Genomic DNA, 15319 nt, shown 5'->3' with positions numbered 1-15319 from the left:
GGGATGGATGGGCAGTGGGGGATGGATGGGCAGTGGGGGATGGATGGGCAGTGGCGGAGAGCCAAGACACCTGAAGCCTGCAAGCAACAAGCTGGAACCACATCTGTCTCCCACCAGAATCCACGTTGGCTCTTCCCTTCTCTAAGCCCTCATCCTCCCTGCTGCAGAAGACCTAAGGAGAAGTTAGTACTCATACCTGGCCCAGGATCTGGAAAAGCTGAAGGCAGAGTTCTGTGGGGCCGAACGGAGGAGCTGCTGCCCACACACCAAAAGTGCAACAGGGCCTGACTGACAGCGACGCCATCAAATACACGTGGATGTTGCTTCACTTCCACTGACAAGTCTCATGCAAATTTCTCTTGTGGCCAACCCTAACCAAAAAGGAACAGGGAAGGGAATTCCAGGAAACATAACTCGACTTAGCCAAAGTTGATAACGTTGCAAAACCGCCACATACCACAAATATTAAATTAACTAGAATTATTTCAAAACACATCAGATTTGCCTATTGTTCTTCTCTGCTTCTACCCAGGAATAAGCAGTCTGTCTACTTTGGACCCAAATCTAAGTTAATATACCATGTGTCGTCTAGTGTCTTTGTAAGAAGGAAAAGAACTGGACGGAGCGCTGGCTGGCAGAGGAGTTCTGCGCGCTGTGCGAGGCCACCTTTCTGCCACGTCCAGACCACCAGCTGCTGCGACACAGTTGAGAAAGCTCTGTCCTCGCAGGCTCAGTCTGCATGTCACTTTGTTATGTGTTTCTATTTGTAAAGTGTATTAAAGTGCAGTGAGGATAATGCAACGTGATCTCTGAGCTATTCTGACAGCTTGTAGACAACCAGCCTTTCCTTCTTTGAAAGCTACAGGCATGTCTCTGTGTTCAGAGCCAGATTCTGTATACTCCAGGAACTCAAAAAAAGACAATGATGGTTGAGAGCTGAAAAATGCCACTTTCTGTCAGTCTAGGGGAAGGGACTATGAGAATGTCTTTTATTTTTCAACTTTTCTGCCAGTTTAAAGTTAAAAAAAAAAAAAGGGAAGTTAGGGAAAAAGAGTAATTAGAGTAGGTGGGTACCTAGTCTAGCCACATCAGATATTAAAATGTATTGTGAAATTATAATATTAAAACAGTGTGTGGGCTTCCCTGGTGGCGCAGTGGTTGAGAGTCCGCCTCCCGATGCAGGGGACACGGGTTCGTGCCCCGGTCCGGGAAGATCCCACATGCCGCGGAGCGGCTGCGCCCATGAGCCATGGCCGCTGAGCCTGCGCGTCCGGAGCCTGTGCTCCGCAACGGGAGAGGCCACAACAGTGAGAGGCCCGCATACCGCAAAAAAAAAAAACAAACAAAAAAAGCAGTGTGAAAAAACGAACAAAACCCAGCATGAAACAGTATGGACAGAAAGATCAATGGATCTGAATACAGTCCAGAACCAGATCCTCGATTACATGGAAATTTAATACATGAAAGGAGCACTGAACACAGTGGGGTGGGGGTGGGGGAATGCATTATTCAATAAATGTGGCTGCCTTCCCCTCCGTGACATTTCCTAGAATAACCTTAGCTATTTAACAGGTTTTAAAATTACAGAACATCTTTCTTGATTGTACTCTAATGAAATGCTCTAGGAATGGTTTAAAGCCCCACTAAAATCCTGACCACCAAAGGCATTATAAAGATGAGCTGCTTTCACCAGAGTGGCCCAACAAACTCTAAAGGTCTGGCTCCCCACTCCCAGCTCAGTGCTTCCAATCCCTCCCTGGCTCCCCCAGACGCCTTCACCTCCTCGGGCTGGACGTCTCTACCCGCCTTCCTTCCTGATGGGTAAAGCAGCAGCTCCAGGAGGTGCCCTCTGAAGGAGGCAGATGCTGCCTTGGCCTCTTCCCCTGGCTCTGGTTTCCAGTTCACAGGGAATGAGCAATCTTGATATTTTTTGGTCCTTAGAAAATGCTAGAAGCTATTGATTTTTTCCCTGTGTCTAAATTTTTTTAAATTATTTTTTCCATTTAGCTTGGAATGTTCATATTTCTGCTGTCATCCAGTTGTTTTATGCCCTACATTTTATCCCGGGTTCTAAGAACCTTACAAGATAGTGTTCAAGCAAAATTCGAGGTTAGAATCAGATAAAGTTTAACTGAGAGATGCTAAACTAAGTGGGATCAATTTTAACCTTACAAATATACCTAAGGCTGTTTGGACATAAAAAACACCCTCTGAGGCTTGGAGGAATCTAGGGAGCCCCGTGGGCCTCAGTGACCTCCCTATATCCCCGGCTCCTGGTCTCCATTTGCCTGCCTGGATCTGTTCGTACGTTCCACTTCTTTGCTTCTGCAATCTTTTCTTCCATTAGAACGTTTATGATGTGCAACAAGTACTGCACTGAGTACTTTTGTGGTTACTCAAATTGCTTCATTTCCTAATCTCCCATAGAAATTCAGCAGCACTTGGAGTTTTTCCTCTTCAGCCTTTTTGTGTCCCCGGCACAATGCCTGGCCCATCCAGTGGGCTCCGTGGACGCCTGCTGGGTGAGCACTCTCCGCTCTGCTCCACGAGTCTGCAAAGCTAGTAAAGCAAACGTGGACTAAAACCTGCCTCAAAAACTGGAGTCCTGCCAGCGCTGATGTAATAAGAGGATACCTAAACTGTATCTGCATCAAGGAAACCAGCTATCAGTGGGAGATGAACCCGACCAGGCTGTGGAAAGGGAGTCTTCTGTTTCCGATGACGACACAGGAGGGGCACCCTTAGCTGACACAGGAGCAGTGCCAGGCCAGATAAAGACTTGCTACGATGGAAACACAACACACACACCTGGATTAAATTAGTTCTTTATGTTTACAACCCACAAGACAGCCTACTGAGAAAAATTTCACGAAGGCGTCAAGGACACAGAGCTTCTTAAAATATTTCTCCCCTTCTCTTCATATTTTCAGTCTGCAAGCTAGACTAGATAATATACACTGTCAATTAAAAAAAAAAACTACGCAAAATAAAAATAAGTCCCAAGGCAGAGTTCTGTAAAGAATCCCTAATAGTTGAAACATTGCAACTTCGGTGACCACTGAGAGTAGGTTTGCTGGCTTTGCAGAGGGAGAGCGCGTCAAGGGAAGGGCTGGGGCATCGCAATCTCCAGGACGGCTGGACTGCTTCCCGTGCCCTCAGGGAGCGTCAACACCCCCAGTGGCCTTCGGTCACCTCCGACGCCTTTGGTTCCAAGCGTCCTGGGGCCCTAGCGGTCCCCCGACCGCAGCCGGTGGGGGGAGGCAGCTACAGCCTGAGCTCGCGGTCAGGCTTCATGCTGAAGGGCTCCAGGCGCTCGGCCTCGGGCAGCAGGCTGTTGAGCCGCTCCAGCAGCGGCACTGTCTGGTCGATGCCCATCTGGATACGGCGCAGGATGGCCGACATCTCGTTGACCTTCTGGATCTGCTCGGCGTATTTGGCGTATCTTTTCTGGCGCTCCTGCATGAAGCTAAAGAGGGTTTCTACAGACAGATCCATCTGCAGGAGGGAGAGAAGTGAGACACATTCAACCCACAGGAAACAAGTCCCGTCACAAGGCTGGGGGATGAGCACGAGGTGCGGAGCCCACAGGCCACGTGGGGGGCGACCAGCTTTGCAGGAAGCGGAATCGCTGGGCATAAAAACCTTCCAGGACACGGCCTGACCGGCTGCTGCCCCAGAACCCTCTGCAGAGGGAGACTGGGATGACGGCCTCCAGCTCTGCCTTCTGGGAACGTGAGCCATCTAGTCCTTGTTGAGACCCTGGGATTTCTAGCTCTTTCTCTCTATAGGAAAGAATCCTGGGCTCAGAAATCAGGCAGACCAAGGTTTGACTCCGGCTCTGCCACTTGAGCTGCTAATATGTATGCTTTCTGTCTCAGGTCTTTCATCTGCAAAAATCAGGGGACGGATGGCAGACTTGCAGGGTTGCTGTGAGGACAAAATGAGATGACAACGTGCTCAGGACTCGGCTTTGTCCTCCCTCCTCCCTGGAGGCTGCAGACCGCAGTCACTCCGGGAGAGCTGCCTGGAGGGGGTGGCACTCCCCGCCAGGACCACAGATGCCAACCAAGTCAAGTCTATATACCATGTGGGGCAGACGGAGGACTGCTTCGGGCACCCTCCCCCCAGTCAAGCAAACTGGAGGCTCTGGGCTCCCCTTCTGTGGCCTCTTTTCCTCCCCTGGCGAGGTTCTTTGGTACCTATCATCTGGATGAAAACAGGAGGAGGAGGGAACCACCAGCGTGTCGGATGCCCGCACCCCTCCTCTGCATGGACCCGCATCCACTCCCTCCCCAGATGTTTCCTTCCGCAACCAGGGAGGAGACAGTCACACCCCAAGACTCATGCTTCTGTCCCAAAGCTCAAATGGCACCTCAACCCTTCCTTCTTGTCCTCCCAGGAGCACGGCCCTTCCCAACCCCGGCACCCAGCCAAGCACTGGCCCTCAACGTGAGTTACCGCAGAGGCTCCGAAAACGGCGTGATAAAGACAAAAACAAAGCAAACACTCTAACATATAAGAGACCCAAGCCAGGGCACCCCCCGAAAACAAAATAACCAATTCTATTTTGACGTTGTGCGTGTGGGGAGAGAGGGACGGTGCTGAGGAGCAGGGGGTTTGTTACAGGAACTCAGGGCTTATTTTTGTCCGTTGGTTCTCCCGTCACTTGTTTTGAAATGCCGAGGGGACAACGAAAGACAGCTGGTGAAGGGCTGGGGTGCGCAGGGAGGAAAATAATCCATCTGAATGGGAAGCTCCAGACAAGGTGGAAACAGTTTCTACCTTCAGAGGGCTCTCTGCAAGCCTGTTCAGGCACTCAGCACTTTGGAGGTGGTGAGGCAGGAAACGATCGTCTTCCTCACAGTCGGCGCCAGCCTTCTCAGGATGGCAATTCAGTCCAGCACCTAGGAACACTCCGCCCTCTGCGAGACTGTGGGAGCCAGCTGGGACCCACTCGTGGGCCAGCACAGCCCATGGAACAGCCTGCACCAGAATTCAGAACCTTCTCGCGTCATCACGTTTCGCTTGGCGGGGGCACTCCCGGCCCCCAGCCCCGGACTCTACCAGACTAGACAGACTCCCGAGTCAGAGTTTATCTGAAATGGCCTCCAAGGCTCTACCTTATCGTGCCTAAGGCCCTTGACAATCAACCCATCCCCTCCCCTACGGCCGGACTGACACCTGATTAGACAGCTTTTACAACCACCTTAGCAAAGTTCTTGTTCAACGGTATACACTTCCTTACACACTTCCACATCCAGCTGAGGCCACGTTTAATGTGTCCAGAGCTTCTGTCCGAAGCCATGTCATGCTGAATGCTTAGGTGAGCACACTGAATTCAAGCACGCTGTTCAAACATGTTTAGAGCATGTCTTCCAAGAGTCAATTCCATGACAGTCCCAGAGGGAAAAAACCACAGAAGAGGAAACTTAGGGTTGAGCGATCTCCAAGATCTCACAGTGACAGAACCAAGACTAAAACCCAGATTTCCTCAGTCCAGCATCTTCCTTTTACTGTATTTAATTGAGAGAGTGTACCATTAGGGGCACACGAGATTTTAGTTGGTACATGGCATGGCATTAAAGAGCATCAAATCACGTGATGGAAAAGTTATTGCCTTTTAAATCTTTTCCCATTCTTTCTGACTGCTGCAAGTAAAGTCTCAATTTGGTGCAGCTAAGACTTTAATACCTGGAAGAGTGTAATAAAATGGGCAATGCCTGCTTCTCATGCCCCGCCCTTTGCTCAGACAATACCGCTCCTGACCCCTACCCCTACCTAAGGATGTGCCCGTGAACCCCAGGTACACACTTACTCCAGCATTTCTGACATGACTTTAGGCAATGTCAGCATCTAATGCAATTCTGAATCTTACCATTTTGACAATCGGGAACATATTCACCTTCCCTGTTTCTATTTTGGCATGTAGACTCTAACAAGGAAGCATAAATGCAACATACAGAGTCAACAGACATTTATCGAGTACTACCGTGTGCCATGCACCATGCAAAGTCCTAGCGATATAGATATTAAGAACCAAAACTATTTACACCCACACGGCTTACTGTGTACATTAACATGACTTTTCTTTTCCACTCTCTTTGTTAACATGACTTTACTATTCCAGGAAACTCAGGCCCAGAAGGAGGAATGTTGCAAATAACTTTGTTTCAGGAACTTCCAGAGGAGCCATTTAAATGAAAAAACTATTAGATTTTCCAATAGACAGAGAATGACTATTTATTCCCCGTGACTCTTGCCTCAAAACCCTGGCCTTGCTGTGACCACATGTCTAAGTACTAGTCAGCGGCATGTATATGAGGAAGTCTCTCACGGAGCTTCCGGGCGCCTTCCTAAAAGCTAGCTGGCACGCTCCTCCTCTCCTCCTTTGGCCCTTCCCTCCCTCTGCTGCTGCTGAAATGCAGGTGCAGCCCCCATGGACCACGAGAATAACTAAGCTCATAATCTGTGGGTCGGCAGAGCAGTGAACTAGAAGTCTGGGTCAATGAGGCTTTTCCCCCATGAGAGTCGTACCAGGTGTGGGAGAGAACAACAAATTTCCATTTTGACTGTATGGCCCAGGAAACTCTGTTCAATACTCTGTAATGACCTATATGGAAAAAGAACCTAAAAAAGAGTGAATATATGTATATGTATAACTGATTCACTTTGCTGTACAGCAGAAACACAACACTGTAAATCAACTAGACTCCAATAAAAATTAATTTAAAAGAAACAAACAAGGTAGAGACTTCCCCTGGTGGAGCAGTGGTTAAGACTCCGCACTCCCAATGCAGGGGGCCTGGGTTCAATCCCTGGTCAGGGAACTAGATCCCACATGCATGCTGCAACTAAGAGTTCGCATGCCTCAACTAAGGAGCCCGTGAGCCTCAATTAAGAAGCCCGCCTGCCACAACTAAGACCCGGTGCAACCAACTAACTAACTAAATAAATAAATATTTTTTAAAAAAAAAAAATTTCCATTCTGTATAAGCCACCATAATTCTGGGTCTCTGTAACACCAGTTCGATTTAATCTTACACTGACAGAATGAATGTGATAAAGTCCCTGCCCTAAGGAACTCACTGTTTACTCTTAAACTCATACTTCAAACCTTGCTCCACATATTCATATACTGTCTCTGGTGGCAGTACCTTTCAAAGGGCAGGTGAAAAAGGAGGTGAGATTATTTGTGGGTTTAAGTGCAGGCTTTACTATGACATTAGACATCTATAGAAGGGGCTCAAAGTCGTTCTAAATACCTTATGTGGATGGGGCATCCTATTTGCCCACCTGGTCGGTCAACTGCCAGCAATGGATCCAAAATATTAGCAAATCAAATCCAGAAATATACAAAAAGGATAGTATATCATTACCAAGTGGGGTTTATCTCAAGGATGTAAGCTTTTTCAGCATCTGAAAATCAAAGTAATTTGTCACTTCAATATAATAAAGGTTAAAAATCATATAATCATTTCAACAGACACAGAAAAAGCATTCAACAAATTATGAAAATTTCAGCAAATTAGGAACAGAAGGAAACTTCTTCAGTCTGATAAAGGGCATCTGTGAAAACCCAACAGCTAACATCACAGCTAGTGGTGAAAGACACTTTTCTCCCTAAGATCAGGAATAAGGCAGGATGTCCATTCTCACCACTTCTATTCAAAGTTGTACTAGAGGTCCTAGCCACTGCAATAAGTCAACCAAAGGAAATAAAAGGCACAGGAACTGGAGAGGAATAAATAAAAGGGTCTTAATCTGCAGATGACATGGTGTACCTAGAAAATCTTAAGGAAGCTTAGAACCAAAAACTAATAAAACCATCAAGTGAATTTAGCAGGGTTGCAAGATACACGGTCAACATACAAATATCAATTGTATTTCTATATATTTGCAATGAACTGGACAATGGAATAAAAAATACAAAATTTACAACTGCATCAACATAAAAAACTTAGAGAAAATGTCACAAAATATGTATAAGACCTACACACTGATATTACAAAACCCTGCAATGAAAAATTAAAGGAGATCTCGAAAATGGAGAGGTATACCATGTTCATGGATTGGAAGATTCAACATCATTAAGATGTCAGTTCTTGCCAAATCGATTTATAGATTCATTTGCAATCTGAATCAAAATTCTAGATGGCTTTTTTTGGTAGGGATTTGACAAGCTGATTCTAAGTAAACAGAATTGTCAAAAGAATTTTGAAAAAGAACAAAGTCTGAAGACTTATAGTAATTCTTTCAAGACTTAATTTAAAGCTACAGGGTGGAGTCAAGATGGTGGTGTGGGAAGATGCAGAGTTAGCATCTCCCCACAACTAGGGCACCTGTCAGCTGCTGGTGAGGGACTCTGAGGCCCAGGGGATAGGAGGAACCCCAAAGTGAACCGGTAGGACATAGAGGGACTGAGGCGGGAGGAGAAGTGGAGGCCAGACAGGATCAGTGACCCTGAGACCAGGGAGATCAGGAGAGGCAGGTGGGAGGGACTCTCCAGGAAGAGCAGGAGAGGAGCAGAGAGGGCGATCACCTGGCCCACTCAGACAGGGGAGGCTGCTGAGCTCCCAAGGCAGTACCCCTGCCACAAAGCCCCATCCAGGCCACGTGGGTCCTTGGGGCATAGGAGGGAGGCCAGGGAGATCGGGAGAGGCAGGCAGGAGAGGCCCTCCTAGACTGCAGGAGCAGGAGAAGAGAGCAGGGCATTTGCCCCACTCACTCAAGCCCAGGAAGCCTTCTAGGCTCCCAGGTGAGATGTCCTGCCCTCTGAGACCAGGGGTGGGGGGCACGCCTGGGCCCCTTCTGTTCCTTGAGCCTAAGCACCACCCCCCACAGCCCCCAGGGCCTTTTCCAGCCCTGTGGGTCCTGAGCACTGGCCCCGCCCACCACCCAAACCTCACCCTTGCTTAGACCCCACCCTCCAGAGCCAAGTTCTTCCCCGCTCCCTTTTTTTCCCCTCCTCCTCTTTTTTTACTATTGTGGTACTGATGTACCTTCTGGTTGTTGATTCCTCTATATTTTTATTTTTATATTCTTCCTAATATATCTGTTAGTTTCCTAGTCTAATTTTATTTTTCACTTTGTTATTTTTCTTTTTTGCCACCCCAGGCATCATGAGCCCAGGGTCAAGCCAAAGCTCCTGCAGTGGGAGCTCCGAGTCCGAACCACTGGACTAACAGAGAACCTCAGACCCCAGGGAATATTCATCAGAGTGAGGTCTCATGGAGCTCCTCATCTCAGCACCAAGACCCAGCTCTACCCAATAGCCTACAAGCTCCAGTGTTGGAAGCCTCAGGCCAAACAGCCAGTAAGACAGGAACACAATCCCACTCATAAAAAAAAAAGCATAGACGGCAAAAAACTTTTTCACAGATGAAGGAGCAAGGTAAAAAACCTACAAGACCAAATAAATGAAGAGGAAATAGGCAGTCTACCTGAAAAAGAATTCAGAGTAATGATAGTAAAGGTGATCCAGAATCTTGGAAATAGAATGGAGGCACAGACTGAGAAAATACAAGAAATGTTTACCAAAGATCTAGAAGAACTAAAGAACAAACAAACAGAGATGAACAACATGATAGCTGAAATGAAAAATACACTAGAAGGAATCAATAACAGAATAACTGAGGCAGAAGAATAAATATGTGAGCTGGAAGACAGAATGGTGGAAGTAACTGCTGAGGAGCAGAATAAAGAAAAAGAATGAAAAGAATTGAAGACAATCTCAGAGACCTCTGGGACAACACTAAATGCACCAACATTCTAATTATAGGGGTCCCAGAAGAAGGAGAGAAAAAGAAAGGGTCTGAGAAAATACTTGAAGAGATTAGAGTTGAAAACTTCCCTAACACGGGAAAGGAAATAGTCACCCAAGTCCAGGAAACACAGAGAGTCCCATACAGGATAAACCCTAGGAAAAACACACCAAGACACATATTAATCCAACAAACAAAAATTAAATTCAAAGAAAAATTATTAAAAGCAGCAAGGGAAAAACTAAAAATAACATACAAAGGAATCCCCATAAGGTTATCAGCTGATTTTTCAGTGGAAACTCTGCAGGCCAGAAGGGAGTGGCAGGATATACTTAAAGTGATGAAAGAGAAAAACCTACAACCAAGATTACTCTACCCGGCAAGGATCTCATTCAGATTTGATGGAGAAGTCAAAAGCTTTTCAGACAAGCAAAAGCTAAGAGAATTCAGCACCACCAAACCTGCTTTACAACAAATGCTAAAGAAACTTCTCTAAGCGGGAAACACAAGAGAAGAAAAAAACCCACAGAAACAAACCCAAAACAATTAAGTAAATGGTAATAGGAACATACATATCAATAATAACCTTGAATGTAAATGGATTAAATGCCCCAACCAAAAGACACAGACTGACTGAATGGATACAAAAACAAGACCCATATATATGCTGTCTACAAGAGACACACTTCAGACCTAGGGACACATACAGACTGAAAGTGAAGGGTTGGAAAAAGATATTCCATGCAAATGGAAATCAGAAGAAAGTTGAAGTAGCAATACTCATATCAGATAAAATAGACTTTAAAATAAAGACTGTTAGAAGAGATAAGGAGGGACACTACATAACGATCAAAGGATCAATCCAAGAAGAAAATATAACAATTATAAATGTTTATGCACCCAACACAGGAGCACCTCAATACATAAGGCAAATGCTAACAGCCATGAAAGGAGAAATCGACAGTAACACAATAACAGTATGGGACTTTAACACACCACTTACACCAATGGACAGATCATCCAAACAGAAAATAATAAGGAAACACAAGCTTTTAAATGACACAATAGACCAGATAGATCTAAGTGATATTTACAGAACATTCCACCCAAAAGTGGCAGAATACATTCTTCTCAAGTGCACATGGAATATTCTCCAGGATAGATCACATCTTGGGTCAAAAATCAAGCCTCAGAAAATTTAAGAAAATTGAAATCGTATCAAGCATCTTTTCTGACCACAATTACAGGAAAAAAAACTAAAAAGCACAAATACATGGAGCCTAAACAGTGTGCTACGATATAGCCAAGAGATCACTGAAGAAATCAAAGAAGAAATTTAAAAATACAGAGAAACAAATGACAATGAAAACACGACGACCCAAAACCTATGGGATGCAGCAAAAGCAGTTCTAAGAGGGAAGTTTATAGCAATACAATCTCACCTCAAGAAACAAGAAAAATCTCAAATAAACAATCTAACCCTACACTTAAAACAAGTAGAGAAAGAAGAACAAAGAAAACCCAAAGTCAGTAGAAGGAAAGAAATAATAAATATCAAAGCAGAAATAAATGAAAAACACAATAGCAAAGATCTATAAAACTAAAACCTGGTTCTTTGAGAAAATAAACAAAATTGATAAACCCTTAGCCAGACTCAGCAAGAAAAAAACGGGAAAGGACACAAATCAATAAATTTAGAAATGAAAAAGGAGAAATCACAACTGACACTGCAGAAATACAAAGGATTATAAGAGACAACTACAAACAACTATATGCCAATAAAATGGACAACCATGAAGAAATGGACAAATTCTTGGAAAGGTACAATTTTCCAAGAGTGAACCAGGAAGAATTAGAAAATATAAACAGACCTATCACAAGCAATGAAATTGAAACCATAATTAAAAATCTTCCAACAAACAAAAGCCCAGGACCAGATGGCTTCACAGGTGAATTCTATCAAACATTTAGAGAAGAGCTAACACCAATCCTTCTCAAACTCTTCCAAAAAATTGCAGGAGAAACATTCCCAAATTCATTCTATGAAGCCAGCATCACCCTGATACCAAAACCAGAAAAAGATATCACAAAAAAAGAAAATTATAGATCAATATCACTGATGAACATAGATGCAAAAATCCTGAACAAAATGCTAGCAAACAGAATGCAACAGCACATTAAAAGGATCATACACCATGATCAAATGGGATTTATCCCAGGGATGCAAGGATCCTTCAATATATGCAAATCAATCAATGTGATACACCATGTTAACAAATTAAGGAATAAAAACCAAATGATCATCTCAACAGATGCAAGAAAAGCTTTTGACAAAATTCAACACCCACTTATGATAAAAACTCTCCAGAAAACGGGCATAGAGGGAACCTACCTCAACATAATAAAGGCCATATATGACAAACCCACAGCAAGCATCATACTCAATGGTGAAAAACTGAAAGCATTTCCACTAAGATCAGGAACAAGACAAGGATGTCCACTCCCACTGCTCTAATTCAACACAGTTTTGAAAGACCCAGCCACAGCAATCAGAGAAGAAAAAGAAATACAAATTGGAAAAGAAGACGTAAAACTGTCACTGTTTGCTGATGACATGACTCTATACATAGAAAATCCTAAAGATGCCACCAGAAAACTACTAGAACTTATCAATGAATTTGGTAAGGTTGCAGGATACAAAATTAATGCACAGAAATCTCTGGCATTCCTATACACCAACAACAAAAAATCAGAAAAAGAAATTAAGGAAACACTCCCATTTACCATTGCAACAAAAAGAATAAAATACCTAGGAATAAACCTGCCTAAAAAGGTGAAAGACTTGTACTCAGAAAACTATAAAACACTGATGAAAGAAATCAAAGATGACATAAACAAATGGAGAAATATACCATGTTCTTGGATTGGAAGAATCAATATTGTGAAAATGACTATACTACCCAAAGCAATCTACAGATTCAATGCAATCCCTAATAAACTACCAATGGCATTCTTCACAGAATTAGAACAATAAATTTTACAATTCATATGGAAACACAAAAGACCCCAAATAGCCAAAGCAATCTTGAGAAAGAAAAGTGGAGTTGGAGGAATCAAGGCTCCCCGACGTCAAACTATACCACAAAGCTACAGTAATCAAGAACAGTATGGTACTGGCACAAAAACAGGAATAGAGATCAATGGTACAGGACAGAAAGCCCAGAGATAAACCCACACACATATGGGCACCTAATTTAGGACAAAGGAGGCAAGAACATACAATGGAGAAAAGACAGCCTCTTCAATAACTGGTGCTGGGAAAACTGGACAGCTACATGTAAAAGAATGAAATTAGAACACTCCCTAACACCACACACAAAAATAAACTCCACATGGATTAAAGACTTAAGTGTAAGACCAGACACTATAAAACTCTTAGAGGAAAACATAGGAAAAACATTCTTTGACATAAACCACAGCAAGATCTTTTTTGACCCAGCTCCTACAGTAACGGAAATAAAAACAAAAATAAACAAATGGGACTTAATTAATCTTAAAATCTTTTGCATAGCAAAGGAAACCATAAACAAGACAGAAAGACAACCCTCAGAACAGGAGAAAATATTTGCAAATGATACAACAGACAAAGGATTAATCTCCAAAATATACAAAGAGCTCATGGAGCTCAATATCAAAAAAAACAAACAATCCAGTTAAAAAATGGGCGGAAGACCTAAATAGACATTTCACCAAGGAAGACATACAGGTGGCCAAGAGGCATATGGAAAGATGCTCAACATCACTAATTATTAGAGAAATGCAAATCAAAACTACAATGAGGTATCACCTCACAGTGGTCAGAATGGCCATTATCAAAAAAGCTAGAAACAAAAAATGCTAGAAAGGGTGTGGTGAAAGGGAACCCTCCCGCACTGTTGGTGGGGATGTAAATTGATACAACCACTATGGAAAACAGTATGGAGGTTCCTTAAAAAACTAAAAATAGAACTACCATATGACCCAGCAATCCCACTACTGGGCATATACCCTGAGAAAACCATAATTCAAAAAGAGGCATGTACCACAATGTTCACTGCAGTGCTATTTACAATAGCCAAGATGTGGAACCAACCTAAACGTCCATTGACAGAGGAATGGATAAAGAAGATGTGACACATATATACAATGTAATATCACTCATCCATAAAAAGAAGCGAAATTGAGTTACTTGTAGTGAGGTGGATGGACATAAGAGTCTGTCATATAGAGTGAAGTAAGTCAGAAAGAGAAAAACAAATACTGTATGCTAACGCATATATATGGAATCTAAAAAAAAAAAAAATTGGTACTGATGAACCTAGTTGCAGGGCAGGAATAAAGAGGTAGACATAGAGAATGGACTTGATGACATGGGGTGGGAGGGCGAGGTGAGAGCAGCATCGACATGTATACACTACCGAATGTAAAACAGCTGGCTGGTGGGAAGCAGCCGCACAGCACAGGGAGATCGGCTCGGTGCTTTGCGATGACCTAGAGGGGTGGGATAGAGAAGATGGGAGGGAGGCTCAAGAAGGAGGGGATATGGGGACATGTGTGTGCATATGGCTGATTCGCTTTGTTGTGCAACAGAAACTAACACAATATTGTGAAGCAATTACACTCCAATAATTATACTCCAATTATATACTCCAATTATATACTCCAGTTATAAAACAATTATGAAACAACAAAGGATTGATCTCCTTAATTATACTCCAATTATATACTCCAATTATAAAACAATTATGAAACAACAAAGGATTAATCTCCTTAATTATACTCCAATTATATACTCCAATTATACTCCAAAAAAAGCTATAGTAATCAGGATTGGCGTAGAGACATAAATAGATCAATGAAACTGAACAGAGTGTAGAAACAGATCTAAACATACATGGGTCAATTGATTTTTTTTTTTAACAAAGTTTTCAAGGTAATTTAATGGGGAAAAGAAAGTTTTTCAACAATTTTTGGAAGAACCCAATAAAACCTGAACCCCTACACCTCACCCCATACACAAAAATTAGCATGAAATGGATCACAGACCTAAACATAGAAGCTAAAACTATACAACTTTTAGAAGAAAAACCTTTGCTACCTTGCGGTAGGCAAAGATTTCTTAAACAGGTCCAAAAAACATTAACCATAAAACAAAAAATGGTTAAACTGATCTTCATCAAAATTTAAAACTTCTCCTTGAAAGATACCATTAAGAAAACGATAAGGCAAGCCACAGACTAAGAGAAGAAATATTATCTATTGATCAACATCTGATAATAGACATATTCAGAATATATAAAGACCTCTTACAACTCAATATTAAGAAAAAAATCCAAATTTGGGATCTTTTCAGGAGAACTGACCTGGGCCTCTGTCTCAAAACCTTCATTGAGTTTCTTTTAAAAATCTGCTTCTGGGCTTCCCTGGTGGCGCAGTGGTTGAGAGTCTGCCTGCCGATGCAGGGGACACGGGTTCGTGCCCTGGTCCGGGAAGATCCCACATGCCGTGGAGCGGCTGGG

At 43.3% G+C, this 15319-nt stretch overlaps 1 protein-coding gene across 2 annotated transcripts in view; it reads right to left on the bottom strand.

Annotated features, from left to right (window-relative positions):
• Nucleotides 1-2813: 2813 nt before the first annotated feature.
• The window catches only part of BORCS5 (BLOC-1 related complex subunit 5), a 98265-nt gene continuing 85759 nt past the window's right edge, over nt 2814-15319 (bottom strand). For both annotated transcript variants that reach the window (XM_029206612.1, XM_029206610.1), the window contains exon 4: nt 2814-3495. In XM_029206612.1, the coding sequence (XP_029062445.1) occupies nt 3265-3495 (231 nt within the window). In that variant the 3' untranslated portion in view covers nt 2814-3264. The remainder of the gene's footprint in view (nt 3496-15319) is intronic.

This window comes from Monodon monoceros, unplaced genomic scaffold (assembly GCF_005190385.1).
Source record: "Monodon monoceros isolate NGI ecotype Baffin Bay Population unplaced genomic scaffold, NGI_Narwhal_1 Super_Scaffold_6, whole genome shotgun sequence".
Lineage (NCBI taxonomy): Eukaryota > Metazoa > Chordata > Mammalia > Artiodactyla > Monodontidae > Monodon > Monodon monoceros.
This window is presented reverse-complemented; position numbering and strand designations above follow the sequence as displayed.